General features: G+C 38.1%; 1 protein-coding gene across 2 annotated transcripts in view; it reads right to left on the bottom strand.

The window, feature by feature from the left end:
* U2SURP (U2 snRNP associated SURP domain containing) overlaps positions 1-9,688 on the bottom strand; it is a 43,501-nt gene extending 33,813 nt beyond the window's left edge. For both annotated transcript variants that reach the window (XM_010976825.3, XM_010976826.3), the window contains exons 1-2: positions 9,556-9,688; positions 1,111-1,155 (exon numbers count right to left, since the gene is read on the bottom strand). In XM_010976825.3, the coding sequence (XP_010975127.1) occupies positions 1,111-1,155; positions 9,556-9,600 (90 nt within the window). In that variant the 5' untranslated portion in view covers positions 9,601-9,688. The remainder of the gene's footprint in view (positions 1-1,110; positions 1,156-9,555) is intronic.
* Positions 9,689-13,950: the final 4,262 nt, after the last annotated feature.

The raw sequence follows: 13,950 nt of genomic DNA, 5'->3' as shown, positions 1-13,950 counted from the left end.
TTGGTAACAAATAGCTGTTTTCCTTGAAGTAACAGGTTCATTTCCTCAGTTTTCAAGAAAATATCTGCCAAACACCCAAGGCTATTAACCATAGTTTTCTGTCCATTGTACCTTCAAGTAAAAATGGTATTCCATGAAAAAAGGAGCCAGTTTTATTTCATTTAAATAATCCCATAAATAATTTTCCTCAGGACAAATATCACAGTTTGGCAAGCAGAAGTGTGTTATATGTACTTCCCATTTCATCACTCAGAACATTAAAAAGATCCATACACAAGGACAAGTTTTAATATTAGTAATTTTTACTGCTTCATCAAAAACATTCTTAAATGAAACTAGCGTATTTTTACCATGCCTGGTGGGGGAGAATAAAACGGCTACTAGCACATTTTGTGACACTGCCTTGATTTGTGCTAAGGTGTCAACAGTTTACCCACCAATTACTTCTGCACCTTTAGTGTAAATGCCAACATAACGGAGGCAAACAATGTCTTAGTAATGTTACAAAATACTTCTGAACTCAGATCCTCTGAAAGGTTCTCAGTGACCCCAGAGGTCTGAAGACCACACTGTGAGTGCTGCTGTAGTAACACATGTGAAGGAATGTTTATTGCAATATTATTCAAAATGTCAAAAAGCTTTAAACAAAATGTCTATGCCCATAAACAAAGAAATAGCTTAATAAATAACTGTACTTCCCCCATGGAACATTAAGATCCCACAGAAAGACTAGATTACAGTTATATCTATTGACCTGCAGGGATTTCCAACAGGTGTATTGTGCAGTGACTATGCATAATGTAAACCCTTATTTTAAAAAATGTGTAAGTACACACTTAGTGTGCATGTACAAAACTTTTTAAGTACAATAAAAAAGGAAATATACATATTTGGTTTCTAACATGGTTTGAGGGGGCCAACTTATGTAAATAATAGAACACAAAAAAGGACACAGAACATCTAACAGAAAAAGGTGAAAGAAAACAGGCACAACCAATTCACTCACATTTATTTATCAAGTAAAATCAAAAGGGATATATCAAGCAGGGATATATACAAAGAGAAATTAAATTTTAAAGAAAAAAGACAAAGATTGTTTTTTATACTCACATGTGCATCTGAAGATCCAGACGAATGAACATCTGATGATCTGGTCTGCAAGTATTAAAAATAAAAGTCAACATTTAAATAATCAGAAAATGAATTACACTAACAAACAAGTGTTTCTCATGTTACACAGACTTAATCTTTCCACACTGTAGCAATTTCTTCTCAGCTGGGATATATCTGAGGCATAGTTACCTTTTACACTATAGAGTGAAAACCTAACTATTTTTACAACAGAATTTTTGTTCCATAGCTCTTTCCAAGTCATAAGATACACTGTTTACTCCCATAACACTGATGGTCAAAACTTCTTGCTACACAACAAAGAAACCTCTTAAGAGTCAGATTCCAACAGCAAGAAAACCCATACCTAATCCCTTGATGTCTAGTAAAAGGTACAAATTCTATTGGGGAAAGAGTTTCAAGGAAAAGAAACTCTCACTATGAAATCTTAGAAAGGCCACCATTTGCAACTTGTTTTAGGGAAACACTTCTAACGTCAGCTTGCCACTATTACCAACTGCTGCATAAAAGAGTTCAGTCTTCACATAATGGCACTTTCCCATTAAGTCAAATGTTAAACTTCATCTTATTTTTTCTTAATTGGTCTACATTTCAGATTACATATGGCATATAATAATTCATTTGATTTTCCACTATGCATCTAAGGATGAAGAAGACAAGCTACAGGGCTATTAACTAATATCTGGTATCTTTCTGAAATTTTTAGTTGGAGGCCCAGAATTTAATTCTATCACTGAGTTGTTTTTATTTTTTAAGGTATTGGGTATTGATATTTCACTTATTCTACATACATTTAAGTATTTAAAAGTGAAATCAAGAATCTTGAGATCACAAATATCTCACCTGACCCTAGCTCAGTCCTAGATCTGAAATAAAGTGCACAAGATGATATACTAATTTTTAAGAGAAAACTGAAGATTTGTATGATGTAGAAAAGAGTAAATAAGATTCATATGGGTCCACACAGTACTGCTTTACCTATCTTGTTGAAACTTAAGGCTAAGAACAGCTGGTCAGATTTTCATACTGAATCAATTTATTCCTCTGAATTCCATTTTACTGGGCCCTGGGCAAATCAGCCCAAGACAACCAAACACCAAGGTATCTCCCATCTCCATTCTCTCTACTCATCTTTTTTCTGTTCCCCCAACTTTTATTGTGTCCCTCCTCATTAACTTTCTTCTCCCTGCTAACCTTTCTTAAAAGGCAAGATGGCATGGAAGAAATGTTTTGATATTTAAATTTAACCCTGTAAAACACACTTTAACTCACAGTTTGAAATACGCCCACTTGCAGACACTTAGAAATAAGAAAATCCAAGGGAATAAATAACTCCTCTTAGAAAAGAAAAAATGTTCAGTCAAGAAACTGAATGAATTGACAAAAAAATTCAACTGCCTTCCAATAAACCTGCAAGGTAACAAGAACAACACCCTAATCATAATAGTAAAAAAAAAAAACAAAAAAAAAAAACCATAAAACACCTAGAAACCAACTAAAAAATATATGAAACCTACACGAAGAAAATACAAACTTCATGAAAGAGTTGTTATTCAAGTCACCTTTCGGAAAGATTCACCACATTCCTAGAGGCGAAAACTCATTATTAAGACAAAGTCAACTATACGTAAAGTTATTTACATATTTAATACATTTTCATTCAAAAGCTCAAAAATCTCAAAGTGAAGTCTTTGCAAGGGGACAAGAGGGATTGCCAAAAATAATTCCAAAGTTCACCCAAAGCAGCTAAGAAAGTGCAAGCCTTTCTTTCTTTAATCTATGCCACCTCATCCAAATCATCATTTCTAGGATTTAAAAATAACAGCATGGCTGAGGAAGATGCATCAGCTGACTCCAATTAACCTAAGATGACACTGTTCATATTTACTGCAAACCAGACATTTTCCACTGATACGCAGCTAGAGCTACATAGCATTCAGAATGAAACTTTTTTTAGGCTTGAGAACGGCTAGAGAGATGCAAACAGTAGTTAATAAAGATTTCAAAGGAATAATCAACTTCTAAAGCAAATGGGTCCAGGTAAACAGTAAATGTAATGCTACTTCAGTAGCTGAACCTCTCCCTCTACTTAAACTGCAACTGTGCTGTATTATTTGCCTTGGGTTTGGGTTTTACGTTTTCACTGAGGAACTGCAAAGTAACGATGTTTAAAGATCTTCTGAATTCCACAGCACAAATCCTCATCCAAATGAAAAGACCCAAAGCAAAAAATGAAAAGGGTAAAACAAGGGAGGTTTGAGGCAATAAAGAAGCAGACACAAGAGAAATTTATCTCAGGAGAAAGCAGATACAGTACAAATGTAGGGAAGGACAGCAAGAGAATTTTTTAAATTAAAAATATCATTCTGATGGCTGCTGAGCAGATAAAGGTGAAGTCAACTAAATTATACCATAAAACTTTTTTTCTGGCTGCTCCTACTTTACTTCATTTGAAAAACCCCTACACCTACGTTTTCAAATTAGCAAACTACCCGCAGCAACATTTCTCCAACACCTCCATTCTGCCTAGTCAGATCTCCATTCCCACATCTCCCTCTTCACATCCTTTGAAGCATCAATTTACATCTCCAAAAGTTTAACAGTCACTCCCACAGGAAACATATCAACACCTTTATCATACTGAGATGACTCCTAATTCCTTACCTTGATGACTCTCCTGGGTTCCAATATGTTCTTAAACAACTTCCTGGGCATCTTCACCTGAATGTCTTCAAGCTCCTCAAATCTAATATACCCAAAATTCCTCCCAAACTGGTTTCTCCTGCTGACCTTCTTATTCCTGACACTGAATGGTAACTCTCAATCACTCATAATCTGTAAGTAGTAAAATGTTAAGAACACAGATTCTGGAATCAGATTTCCTGTTTTTAGCATTTACTGGCTTTGTAAGTTCCTTCATCTGTAAAGCTGAATCATACCTGCCTCACAGGATTGTTGTGCAGGACAAACACAGGTGAAGCACTAAGAACCGTGTTCGTTACCTAACAACTGCTCAATGAGGGTTAGCCAGCAGCATTCTAACAGGGTCAACATGGTGTCCTTTCCTTATCCCCATAATCAACTGCGTCAAATTCTGTTCATCCCACCTCTAATATAGCAGCTTTTCTACAGGGACCCTTCTTCTTTCTAAATTCACTATCGTGGTTCAGATCTTCCCTTTTTTCAACCATTTACTAGGCAACCACTTTCTGGTACTTCATCATGCATGAGAGATATAAAGCAAGACATTGCTCTTGCCCTTGGGAGCTAATAAAAAAAGAGAACAATGTGGCTATACCACAAAAGCACAGAGGGCAAGCAAATATTAATGGGAGTGGAGATATGGTAGAAATGCTTAATAGGAGTGGGGAGATGGTAGAGTATCTGAGGTGAGATTTCTGAAGGAACCCTCAATATTTGTCAGCAGCACTGCAAAAATTTTCAGACTAGTCCTCCTCACTCTCAAATCCTTGCAAAACTATGTCCCCAGAATAGCTTTCCTAAACGACTTCTCTGCCTCTAATTTTCCACAGCTTTCGAAAACACAATTTAGCTCAAACTTACGTCTCCAACTCAGCAACTTTTATTCCCTATGCAAGTGCCCTATACACTGGCTAAACCAGACCATTTATCAATCCACTTCCCAGTGATTCATTTTCTTCACCTTACCCATCCATCTCTTTTCATACCCCTATATCTACCCTTCAAAACTCTGCTCATTGTTCTAGAGACTTAACCAAACTCCTCTATTCCTGAAGCCCTCCCACCATCACCCTCCATTCAACTGTCACTTCCTTCTCTAAACTTTAAGATGCTTCTGATAGCTCTGCCTTGTACTGTTATGTGTTGACTCTCTTCCTCTACTATATAGCATATTCCCGAAAACAGAATACTGTCTTATTTAATGTTTTCTTCTTCAGAATCAAGCACAAGATCTGGCAAGTGAAGGAGCCTCAATATACTTGTTGACTTAACCTGCTGGAACAAGTACCTACCCAACAAAATTACACTGCACACTATCAACATACTAAGCTGCTGTCCACTCACTAGCAAGTGGCAGTACCTGGCTGAACACTACTCTTCAAGACAAACCAAAGACTACTTCTCAAAAAAACTTCATAAAATCACTGAGACATGCATGATTTACTTTAATAAAGTTAAATAACCTAAAATTAAGTTAATTTATTAAGTTTATATTAATTTATAAAATATTATTTGTAACTATTAATAAAGTTAACAAACTTAAAATTACATCCAAAACACTACCAATATATGAAACGTTATAAGTATATTTTGAACGATCTGTAGTTAATCTAAACTGAGAAAGAGCCTAGTGAAAAAAAACTCAAGGAAGAGACATCTAACAGTATCAAAGAGCCTCAAATGCTACTGGCAAATGCACTTTGCTTTTTAAAAAATTATTTCAGCAAAATATCTAGCATGTGACCAATCTGCAAATAAGTGCTAAAGCTATTTAGTAATAGTATGAGGCAAATTATTTGTAATATTAATGTTTTTGAGTTTAATACCCTGTAGGAAGGTTTTTTTATTTTAAAAAATTATGCTCTTTATAAAAAGAGAGAGGCAGGAGTCTTCAACCTGCATACCAAATGAACTCTCCTCTCCTTTGCCAGCAAGGTAAAGAAGTAGCTTTTGTCAACTCACTTTCCAGGAAAAACAAAGAATCAGGAATTAAAAACTTGAAGGAAAAAACTGGACTTTTAGGAAACAATCAATTCAATACAACAAGATGGGAATTTTTTAAAACCATATAAAGTCATATACAAGTACCAGTGCTGTAAATACTCAAATTTCTAAAAAACATCAATCAAGAAAACAAAAGTTTGTAATTCCTCTCTCCACACAAAAACACAGCCTTCCACCCAGAAAACTAACCACTTTATATTTTAAGGTAGTTGTCTTATGGTTACAACCGTATCATAATGAAGATTCAGTTTAAACTAAAACTGGCAAACTACAAAGAGCCTAATTTTCAAGGTCTGTGTTTTGTTTGGAGTTTCCCATATTTAATTTTTACATATATTAAGGTACCACCAAAAAAAAGTACACAGGCAGTAATATACATCTAAGAATCACAAGCCTTGAATGGATCCTCGTTTTATTTATTTCATACAAGTGAAACACTTTTGTTAATCAGCAGTCAATTAAAACAGTTCCCACACCAATTTAGCACTAGGTGTCCAAGGAATCCAGCAGTTATTTTCTACTTTGCTTATGTACCTCTCTAACCCAATTTTTGACAATATGGCAAAAAAACAGCACTGTCAGAGTGAAGTATCAGGGCACACAATTCCATTATATTAGCAGTATTATCAACACTGGAAATGCAGAAGGAATGATAATGCCACATTTATCTTCATATCTTCATTTTGATGAGCAAAGAACTCTTAAAATCAAAATAAATTAATTTTTAGAAATTAAATTCTAAGGAAATATGTTTAACATTTTTCTAAGCAAACAATTATGGCTCTTTGTCTCTCCTCCCAAGATAATAAATACAAAATAGCACCAACATCCCTCTCATCCAAAACATTATTTCAGTCTGGTGATACAGGAATAAATGCACAGGAAATTTTTAGTTAATTCCTAAAACATTTACTGAATTTCTCCCACATTTCCCAGGCTTAAAAATGAAAAGTACAGCAAAATTACACAGCAAATAAAGGACAAGGGGGTCTCCCCTATAGGGAAAACTACACATAAAAGTTAAATCATTTGACTATACACACTTACAATGCAATTTTTAAAACTAAAAGAAACTGCAGAGGTTATCTAATCTCTTCATTTTATAATCAAGATCCATCAAATAATTTTGCCATTGTCAATAGCAAAAACCCTGTCTATTATACATTTAATTTTTAATTTCTTTTTATTGAGGTATAATTAACACACAACATTGTATTAGTTTCAGGTGTACAACATGATGCTTCAATATTTGTATACACTGCAAAAAGATCACCACAGTAAGTCTAGTTAATAGGCATCAATTTTTTCCTGTGATGAGAACTTTAAAGATCTACTCTCTTAGCAGCTTTCAAACATGCAATAGTGTTATTAACTAGTCTCCACGCGGTACATTACATCCCCTCGTACATTTTTAAATTAACATTTTCCTCAGTGTCTAGAAACATGATTAACAAGCATCCCCACCCGTATAAATGAGAACTTAACTACCAAAGAGTAAAAATGAACATTAAACTGAAGAATCTGTTCATTCCATCTGTATCACAGAACATGTCATTCATGTGCACTCCCCAGAGGAAGGGAAATCAACCAGAGATCAAAAGCTAGAAATTCCAAATACTACAGTATTAGCCAAAATGATCTTATACTCTCTCCAATAAATTCTGGACTTGCATTAGAAGTAAAAAGCAGCATAGAAAGTCATTATGAAAACTGATGACTTAGATTCTAAATCTCAAGATTAGAACTTATCCTGATATTTTGAAAAGTACTTTTCATTTCCTCCAAACAAAAGGGGAGAGGACAGGAATTAAGATTTTTTTACGTACTTTATATTCACTCATTCAATCTTTGTATCAACCCTGTTAAGAAAAGGGACTATGTCCATGTTACGAACGAGGAAATTGAAGCTTAAAAGCTTAAACAATCTGCTTTGATATCGCAAGTACAAATAATTACCAAGTCAGGATTTGAATCCAAATCTCTTTGTTATCAAAATCCATAATCTCTCCAATATATCATGCACCCTCCATATTATTGGAGAAAACCACGTCACTATCATTTGAGTCCTGAGATATTTACATACATCGGTAGGAAATCTCTTAATAGCAACAACTGATGATAATTTAAAGAAAAAGAAACTGTAAAGATTTATCACTGGAAGATCCAACAATTTACTTGTAGGTAACAGCCAGACTCACAATCATGTGAAGTACTATTAGAGAAGAAAGCCTGAACATATACATTAAGATGTTTTCAATGTATCCAAAGCTTCAAATAGGAGATACTTTAAATATTACTTTGAGAAGAAACAAATATAGTGAAGCTTATGCATGAATTTTATGGATGTAGCTAGCTTTAGTAATAGTTTCCTAATGGTAAGGAGGACTGTTTTTGTCACTAGTCTACTGAGAAAATGGGCAGTGATGTACTCAACTATTTCCTTCCTCTCCAAGGGAAAATGTACTGGGGAAGGGAAGAAACAAGGAGTAAACGCAGGAAGTAAAGCAGCCAAGACTGGTCCTCTAACAGTTTCTACGTAACTAAAGGATTTCTGGTAAATCCATTACCAATTACGAACTAATCATAAGCATCGTTCACCAAATGGCATAAAGACTGATTTATTAGGAACTGCGAAAGCCAAGTATATAACAGGTTATGTTTCCCAGAACAAACTACACACGGGAGTAGTCCCATTACCGTAAACATAACTTCCTAACTGACTTAAAATCATACACACTCTATAAGATGTAACAGTCCTTAGAACCTTTAAGTATCACACAACTACTTGCATCAGCATCAAAAAGCTTAACAACTACTTCAGGCAGAACCTATTACTTTTAATATCGTGTTGGAGATGAGAAACTTGAAGCAAAAAACTATTAAATGACCCGTCCAAGATGGCAACTAGGACCTGATGATAACCACTACCTAACTAATGCTAAACTACTTCTACAGCTCAACAGTTTCGCAATACCCACACACGCTTTCCTGAAAACTCAAAAGCAATTTACTAATTTTAGGTGGCTTCCAAGTCTATGAAAGGTGTCCTTTCAGGAGTTGCAGAAGACCCCGAGTCCTCGAAAATGAGCCCTCCAAAGAAGTGCTCATTTTATACTTCCTCTTTTAAGTGAGGTAAGACCACGTGTAGAGCGTAGCATTAACCTTGGCGATGCAACACCGCCCCTGTACTTCCCACCCCGGGTCCCTCCACTATTGGTCCTCCCCTCACAACTTGCGGCCCTAGAGATTATTTAGTCCCTGAAGGACGTGAGGGAAATTGAGGGAGGCCGGAAGCGTGTGAAATCCAAAACCAAAGAACTGAGGAAATAGAGGCAGACACATAAACACCGGGAAGCGATTCCCGCCTCTCCCAAGCTCTGTCCGCCGCCTCAGAGCTCAACAAGCTGAAATACAGAGGCGCGTTTTCACGGCTTCAGACCTCAATCGAAGTCCCTGATTTCACTCCAGTGCCAAGCGCGGGCCGAACTATTCACGCCACCGCCCCGGACTCGCCAGTCTCGAGCCGAATCTAGGCTAGGACTAAGGGAAGCCACCAGGCCTCTCAACCTGCGCACCACGGTGCGTCTGCGCCCCGGCCTACCGTCGCGACCAGAACGCGGACTCCCACCCCAATCTCCTCCCGCTGGTCTGAAGCGTCCGTAGTCCCCAGACGACAGTGACAGACTCACTGACTTACGAAGTCCTCTAAGATATTACCTTTGAACTGGCCTTCTGAGAGCCGCCTGGCGTTTTGTCCGCCATCTTGAGTTTTGCCCCTCCTTCGGCGGCGGCAGCAGCACGGGCGAGTCAAGCGCCGAAAGAGTGGATCTCAGTGGAGCCCGCCAGAGGCGCCTACAAGGCTGAATAGTCGACTGCCGACTTGGAGAATTCAAGGAGAGCCACCCACGTGGCTTCCGGTGTCGGTCTTTTCCCCCGGCCCCGCCCTCTCTGCCGAATTTTTTGTGGGCGTTTCCTTAGCGGGTCGCGCTATTGGGCCTGGGAATTTAGAGAATCTTGTCCTAGCTTCAGGACCGGTTGATATTTCAGTGTTTTCCCAGCGCCACCGCTTGATGTGAGCCAGTAGCTCTTGTTCGGCGAGGAGGGAAAATCTCCTTAGAGAAGAAATGCATGATCAGCTGGGGAGGAGCTCTTCGAGTCTAGAGCCGACCGTGGGCGGGGCGGGGCGGGGCGGGGGGGGGGGGAGGTGTCCGGCGCTCCCTGGACAAAGACAGTGTTCGCGCCACCTCTGGTGCTCACACCCCAGTGGGAAAGGCAAACTTGCAGTCTGTTCAAGTTAACGCAGAGTAATGCCCAGAAAGCACAGGAGGGGAATATTTGACCCAATCTAAGAATCCAGCAGTGGAGTTAATCAGACTCAGTATAGGGCGTCTACAAAATGGGTACATGCAGAGAAGTTGAATGAGAGAAAAATCATAAATAGGTAGTATTTTATTTTATTTTTTATGCTCTTTTTACTTCCAGTCTATTATTCTTCTGGGGTTTTTTTATTTATTTATTTTATTTGGGGGGTAATTAGGTTTATTTATTTAATTATTTTTTAAATGGAGGTATTGGGAATCAACCCAGGACCTCATGCATGTTAAGCATGCGCTGTCACTGAACTATACCCTCCCCACAATAGACAGTATTTTAAATCTAGCATCCATGTAAGTTGTATGTCATTTAAGAATTGCATTTTACTGTTTAGTATTGTTTTCGTTTTTAATCACGTAAATGGAGGGGAGCACCAGAAAATTCTCTGCATTTAGGTTTTTTGGGGTTGTTTTTTTTTTAATTCTTAATAGGATCTATATTCAAAGAAGGAAAGCTTGCTTGAGAAGGTCATTCCTGAGCCAAACCAGGCAAAGAAAATGGAAAGGGCATTCCAGGCAGAGTGAAGAGTTGAAACAGAAGCCTAGTGGCATGAATCAGTACAGCCCTCTGTGCAGTCACGTTGAGCAGTCACGTTTTATTAGATCAGATTTGGAAAGATGGATAGGAGAAAGTTCATAAGGGGCCTGAGGTAACCAGTGTAGATAGGAGTTAGAATTCTATTCCAAGGATGAAGAGTGGCCTTTAACAGTTAAGTAGGGTTATGGGGTGAACAGATTTTGAAGTTTTAAAAGATTTCTCTGATCACTGGGGGAAGGGAGGAAGAATTAGGGTTCATGACCTTCTCCCTAATTCATTTATTCAAAATATTTTTGAGCTGCATTTTGTGTTATAAAAGCCTGCCCAAAGTGTTGAGTGGCTTACAGAGACAAAAACACATTGTCTTCATTTGATTTAAAACTTAATGAGGAATAGGGAAGAGAAACAAGGGAACAACAAACTAACACTATGTAGAATTAAATTGATGCTTCAAGGAAGGACCAGTAGCAATGAAAGAAGAAATTAATTCTGAAGGTAGGGGTAGAGTAAAGAGATGGGGGAGGTTTCACAGAGAAGGAGGCATTTGCGCCAACTCTGAAGAAGTAGAATTTTGTCTGTTGCATGGTAAGGGGGGTGTGTAGTGGAAGGGAGGTTTTTGGAGGGGGTGGTGAGGGAAGACACATGGAAAGATTAACAGTCCCGTGTGTCAGGTGCTGAGGAATCAGCAGGTGAGGTAGGGCTCCTCTTCTGTGTGAAAGGATAAGGGTAGAAGAACAGTGAACAAATAAGCAAAAAAGAAATGATCTGAAAGTAACAAGTGTTCTACGTAGAAATTACAATGGAATGATGCTTTGCCACTTCCAGTGCTATTGTATTTATTTTCAAGCCCAGATTTTTTTTCAGCTCTGGGCTTCTCCCCTCCCCCCCCACCCTCATCCTGGCCTTTAATTGAAGGCTAATCCATTTTTTTATTCTTATTGAAGATATCATTTCCTCCCCCACCGAGCCTGAGTTAGAGACTCTGCTTCTGTTTCCATAGAAATCTCTTTCCCACTCAAGGTGCTCATTATACTAGACCTTAATTGTCTGTTTACAATCTAGGATTAGAAAGTGAAATCATCAGCTGAGATGAAGGGAGAAGTGTGGGAGTGGCTGTGCCTAGTCACGTTCTGGCAATGCTGCAGGCTGATTTTGTTGCTATAAAGTGAGTGTGTGTGTGTGTGTGTGTGTATAAAGTGAGTATATATATATACGTGTGTGTGTGTGTATACACACATGCTTTTCATTCAAATCCCTAAAGTCCTACTTCTCATAAAAATACTTTTTACTAAATGTTTACCCCTGAAGACTTAAAAATAAAGGAATATAGACTTCTTCCCTCCCTTCTTTCTCACACAGTTAAGCCCCAAAGGAACTCAAACAAATGTGACCTGACTAGAAGTAATACATAGGCATTTATTTATTAAGGTCTAAGTACCCTCTTAAAAATACAATCACAATTAAGATTAGAGTTTTCCTTATTACATACAAGTCATGAAATCATGGCCCTATTACTCAAACCACAAATTAAGGAAGATGAGATAGCATGAATAAAAACACAAGTGTAATTTTACAGAACCTGAAATTTTTAATTAGATTCACAATTACCACGGCCACATTTACACATAAATAGTAAGAAAATCATACAATTTAGTGCAATTAGTGTTACTTTTTTATAATCACGTTAAAAACCATGCCACTCTTCTCTTCCTGACCTGATCTCTCATCCCACACCTGTCAACTGTTTTTAAGCGTAATCCCTGCAGCTCTGTTGGACAGAGATTACGATGAAGTGGCAGATACAGGCCACAGAGGAGATTTGATTGGCTCAGGCAGGGAGGATGCTTTTCCTTTGAAATTTGAGCTAGCATTTTTCAGTTGGGAGACTTTGCTTTTTTACACTCAGGATTTCCAATTTTTCTTGATAAATGAAGAAGTCTGGCTACGATCCAGTGGAGGCGAGCCACACCGAGCTGTTGGGAAGGAGGCCTTGGGTTCATCAGGGCTTCACCACACAGGGTGGACAGATGCCCCACACAGGCCTGCAGGCAGGCGTAGGAGTTTTCTATATCTCAGGTGTAATGTAAGTCTCAGCAGGGGTGATGATCAAAACATTTAATTACCAATTCCCCGGCAGCAACAAGAACTGACTTACCCACGAGGCAGCAAAGGCTCAGGGCCTGGGACCCATCTACTTTTAGGGGCCCTCCAAAATGTTTTAATGTATTTTTTAAAAAGAGGGAACAAAGGCGGAGTGAAGAGGCTGAAAGAAAAGCAGCATTTCACAATGTACACAATAAAAGAGCAAGACCTCGAAAATGATTGCCCCAGAGCTAACATCTGTGTTGTGCCTGCTCCTACTTGGTGGCACTTTCTTTCTAGAGAATTTTTAAGCAGCTTCTCCCTGCTCTTTAGGCTTCAGGACGTAGGCTGGTAGAAGGACAGTGCCATCCATTTGTTCCTTTGGCAGTTAATGACTTTCTAGCACATGCCAGGCTCCCGAAGAAAGAATATAAAAAGGGAGAAAGGGAGAGCCAAGTATCTGACTTAGCTTTTCTGCTAAGAGAGATCCTAGCTGTCATTGGGAATAGTCAGGTGGCAGCCTCCGGGGAGGGTATGGTCTGTGTGGAAGGGAAGAGTCCTCCTGATTACCTTGATTGCCCTCCCCACCCCGCCCCCAACGCTAGCCTGACGAGTAAGATTTCAGTGGTAATAACAGCTTCTCCCTTTTCTCTCCTCCCCCACCAAAAAACACCCACCCCAACTTATTGATGATATCTGGATTTCCTTTGACAATAGTAATTAGCAGTGGTATTGTTTAAAACTACAGTGCTTGTCCCTTTGATAACTATATAAATTTAAAAAGCTAAAGCTTAAACTTGTTAGAAACGATGAACAGTATGTATATTGTAAATTTTAAAAAATACGTGTAGTATATTGTATATATGTATTTACATGCAATATACTGTATATGTGCACTCATTGTATCAATTTGACCTAATAAAACCGAAAACTGAAAAAAGAAAACCTACCAACTGGAAAAAGAAGTTCAGACTTTTATATTGTCTTGTGACAGGAATTCAGGTCTTTTTTTTCACCTTTACTCTCTACTTGGTTATAAGTTTTTCAGAGTATATCTTTCTTTACTGATATCCCTCTTCATTTAATGAACTTGTTTTCAAACATTTCAGATAACCAGTT

The sequence above is a fragment of the Camelus dromedarius genome, chromosome 2 (assembly GCF_036321535.1).
Source record: "Camelus dromedarius isolate mCamDro1 chromosome 2, mCamDro1.pat, whole genome shotgun sequence".
Taxonomy (NCBI): domain Eukaryota; kingdom Metazoa; phylum Chordata; class Mammalia; order Artiodactyla; family Camelidae; genus Camelus; species Camelus dromedarius.
Note: the sequence above shows the minus strand (reverse complement) of the source record. Positions and strands in the feature narration are given on the sequence as shown.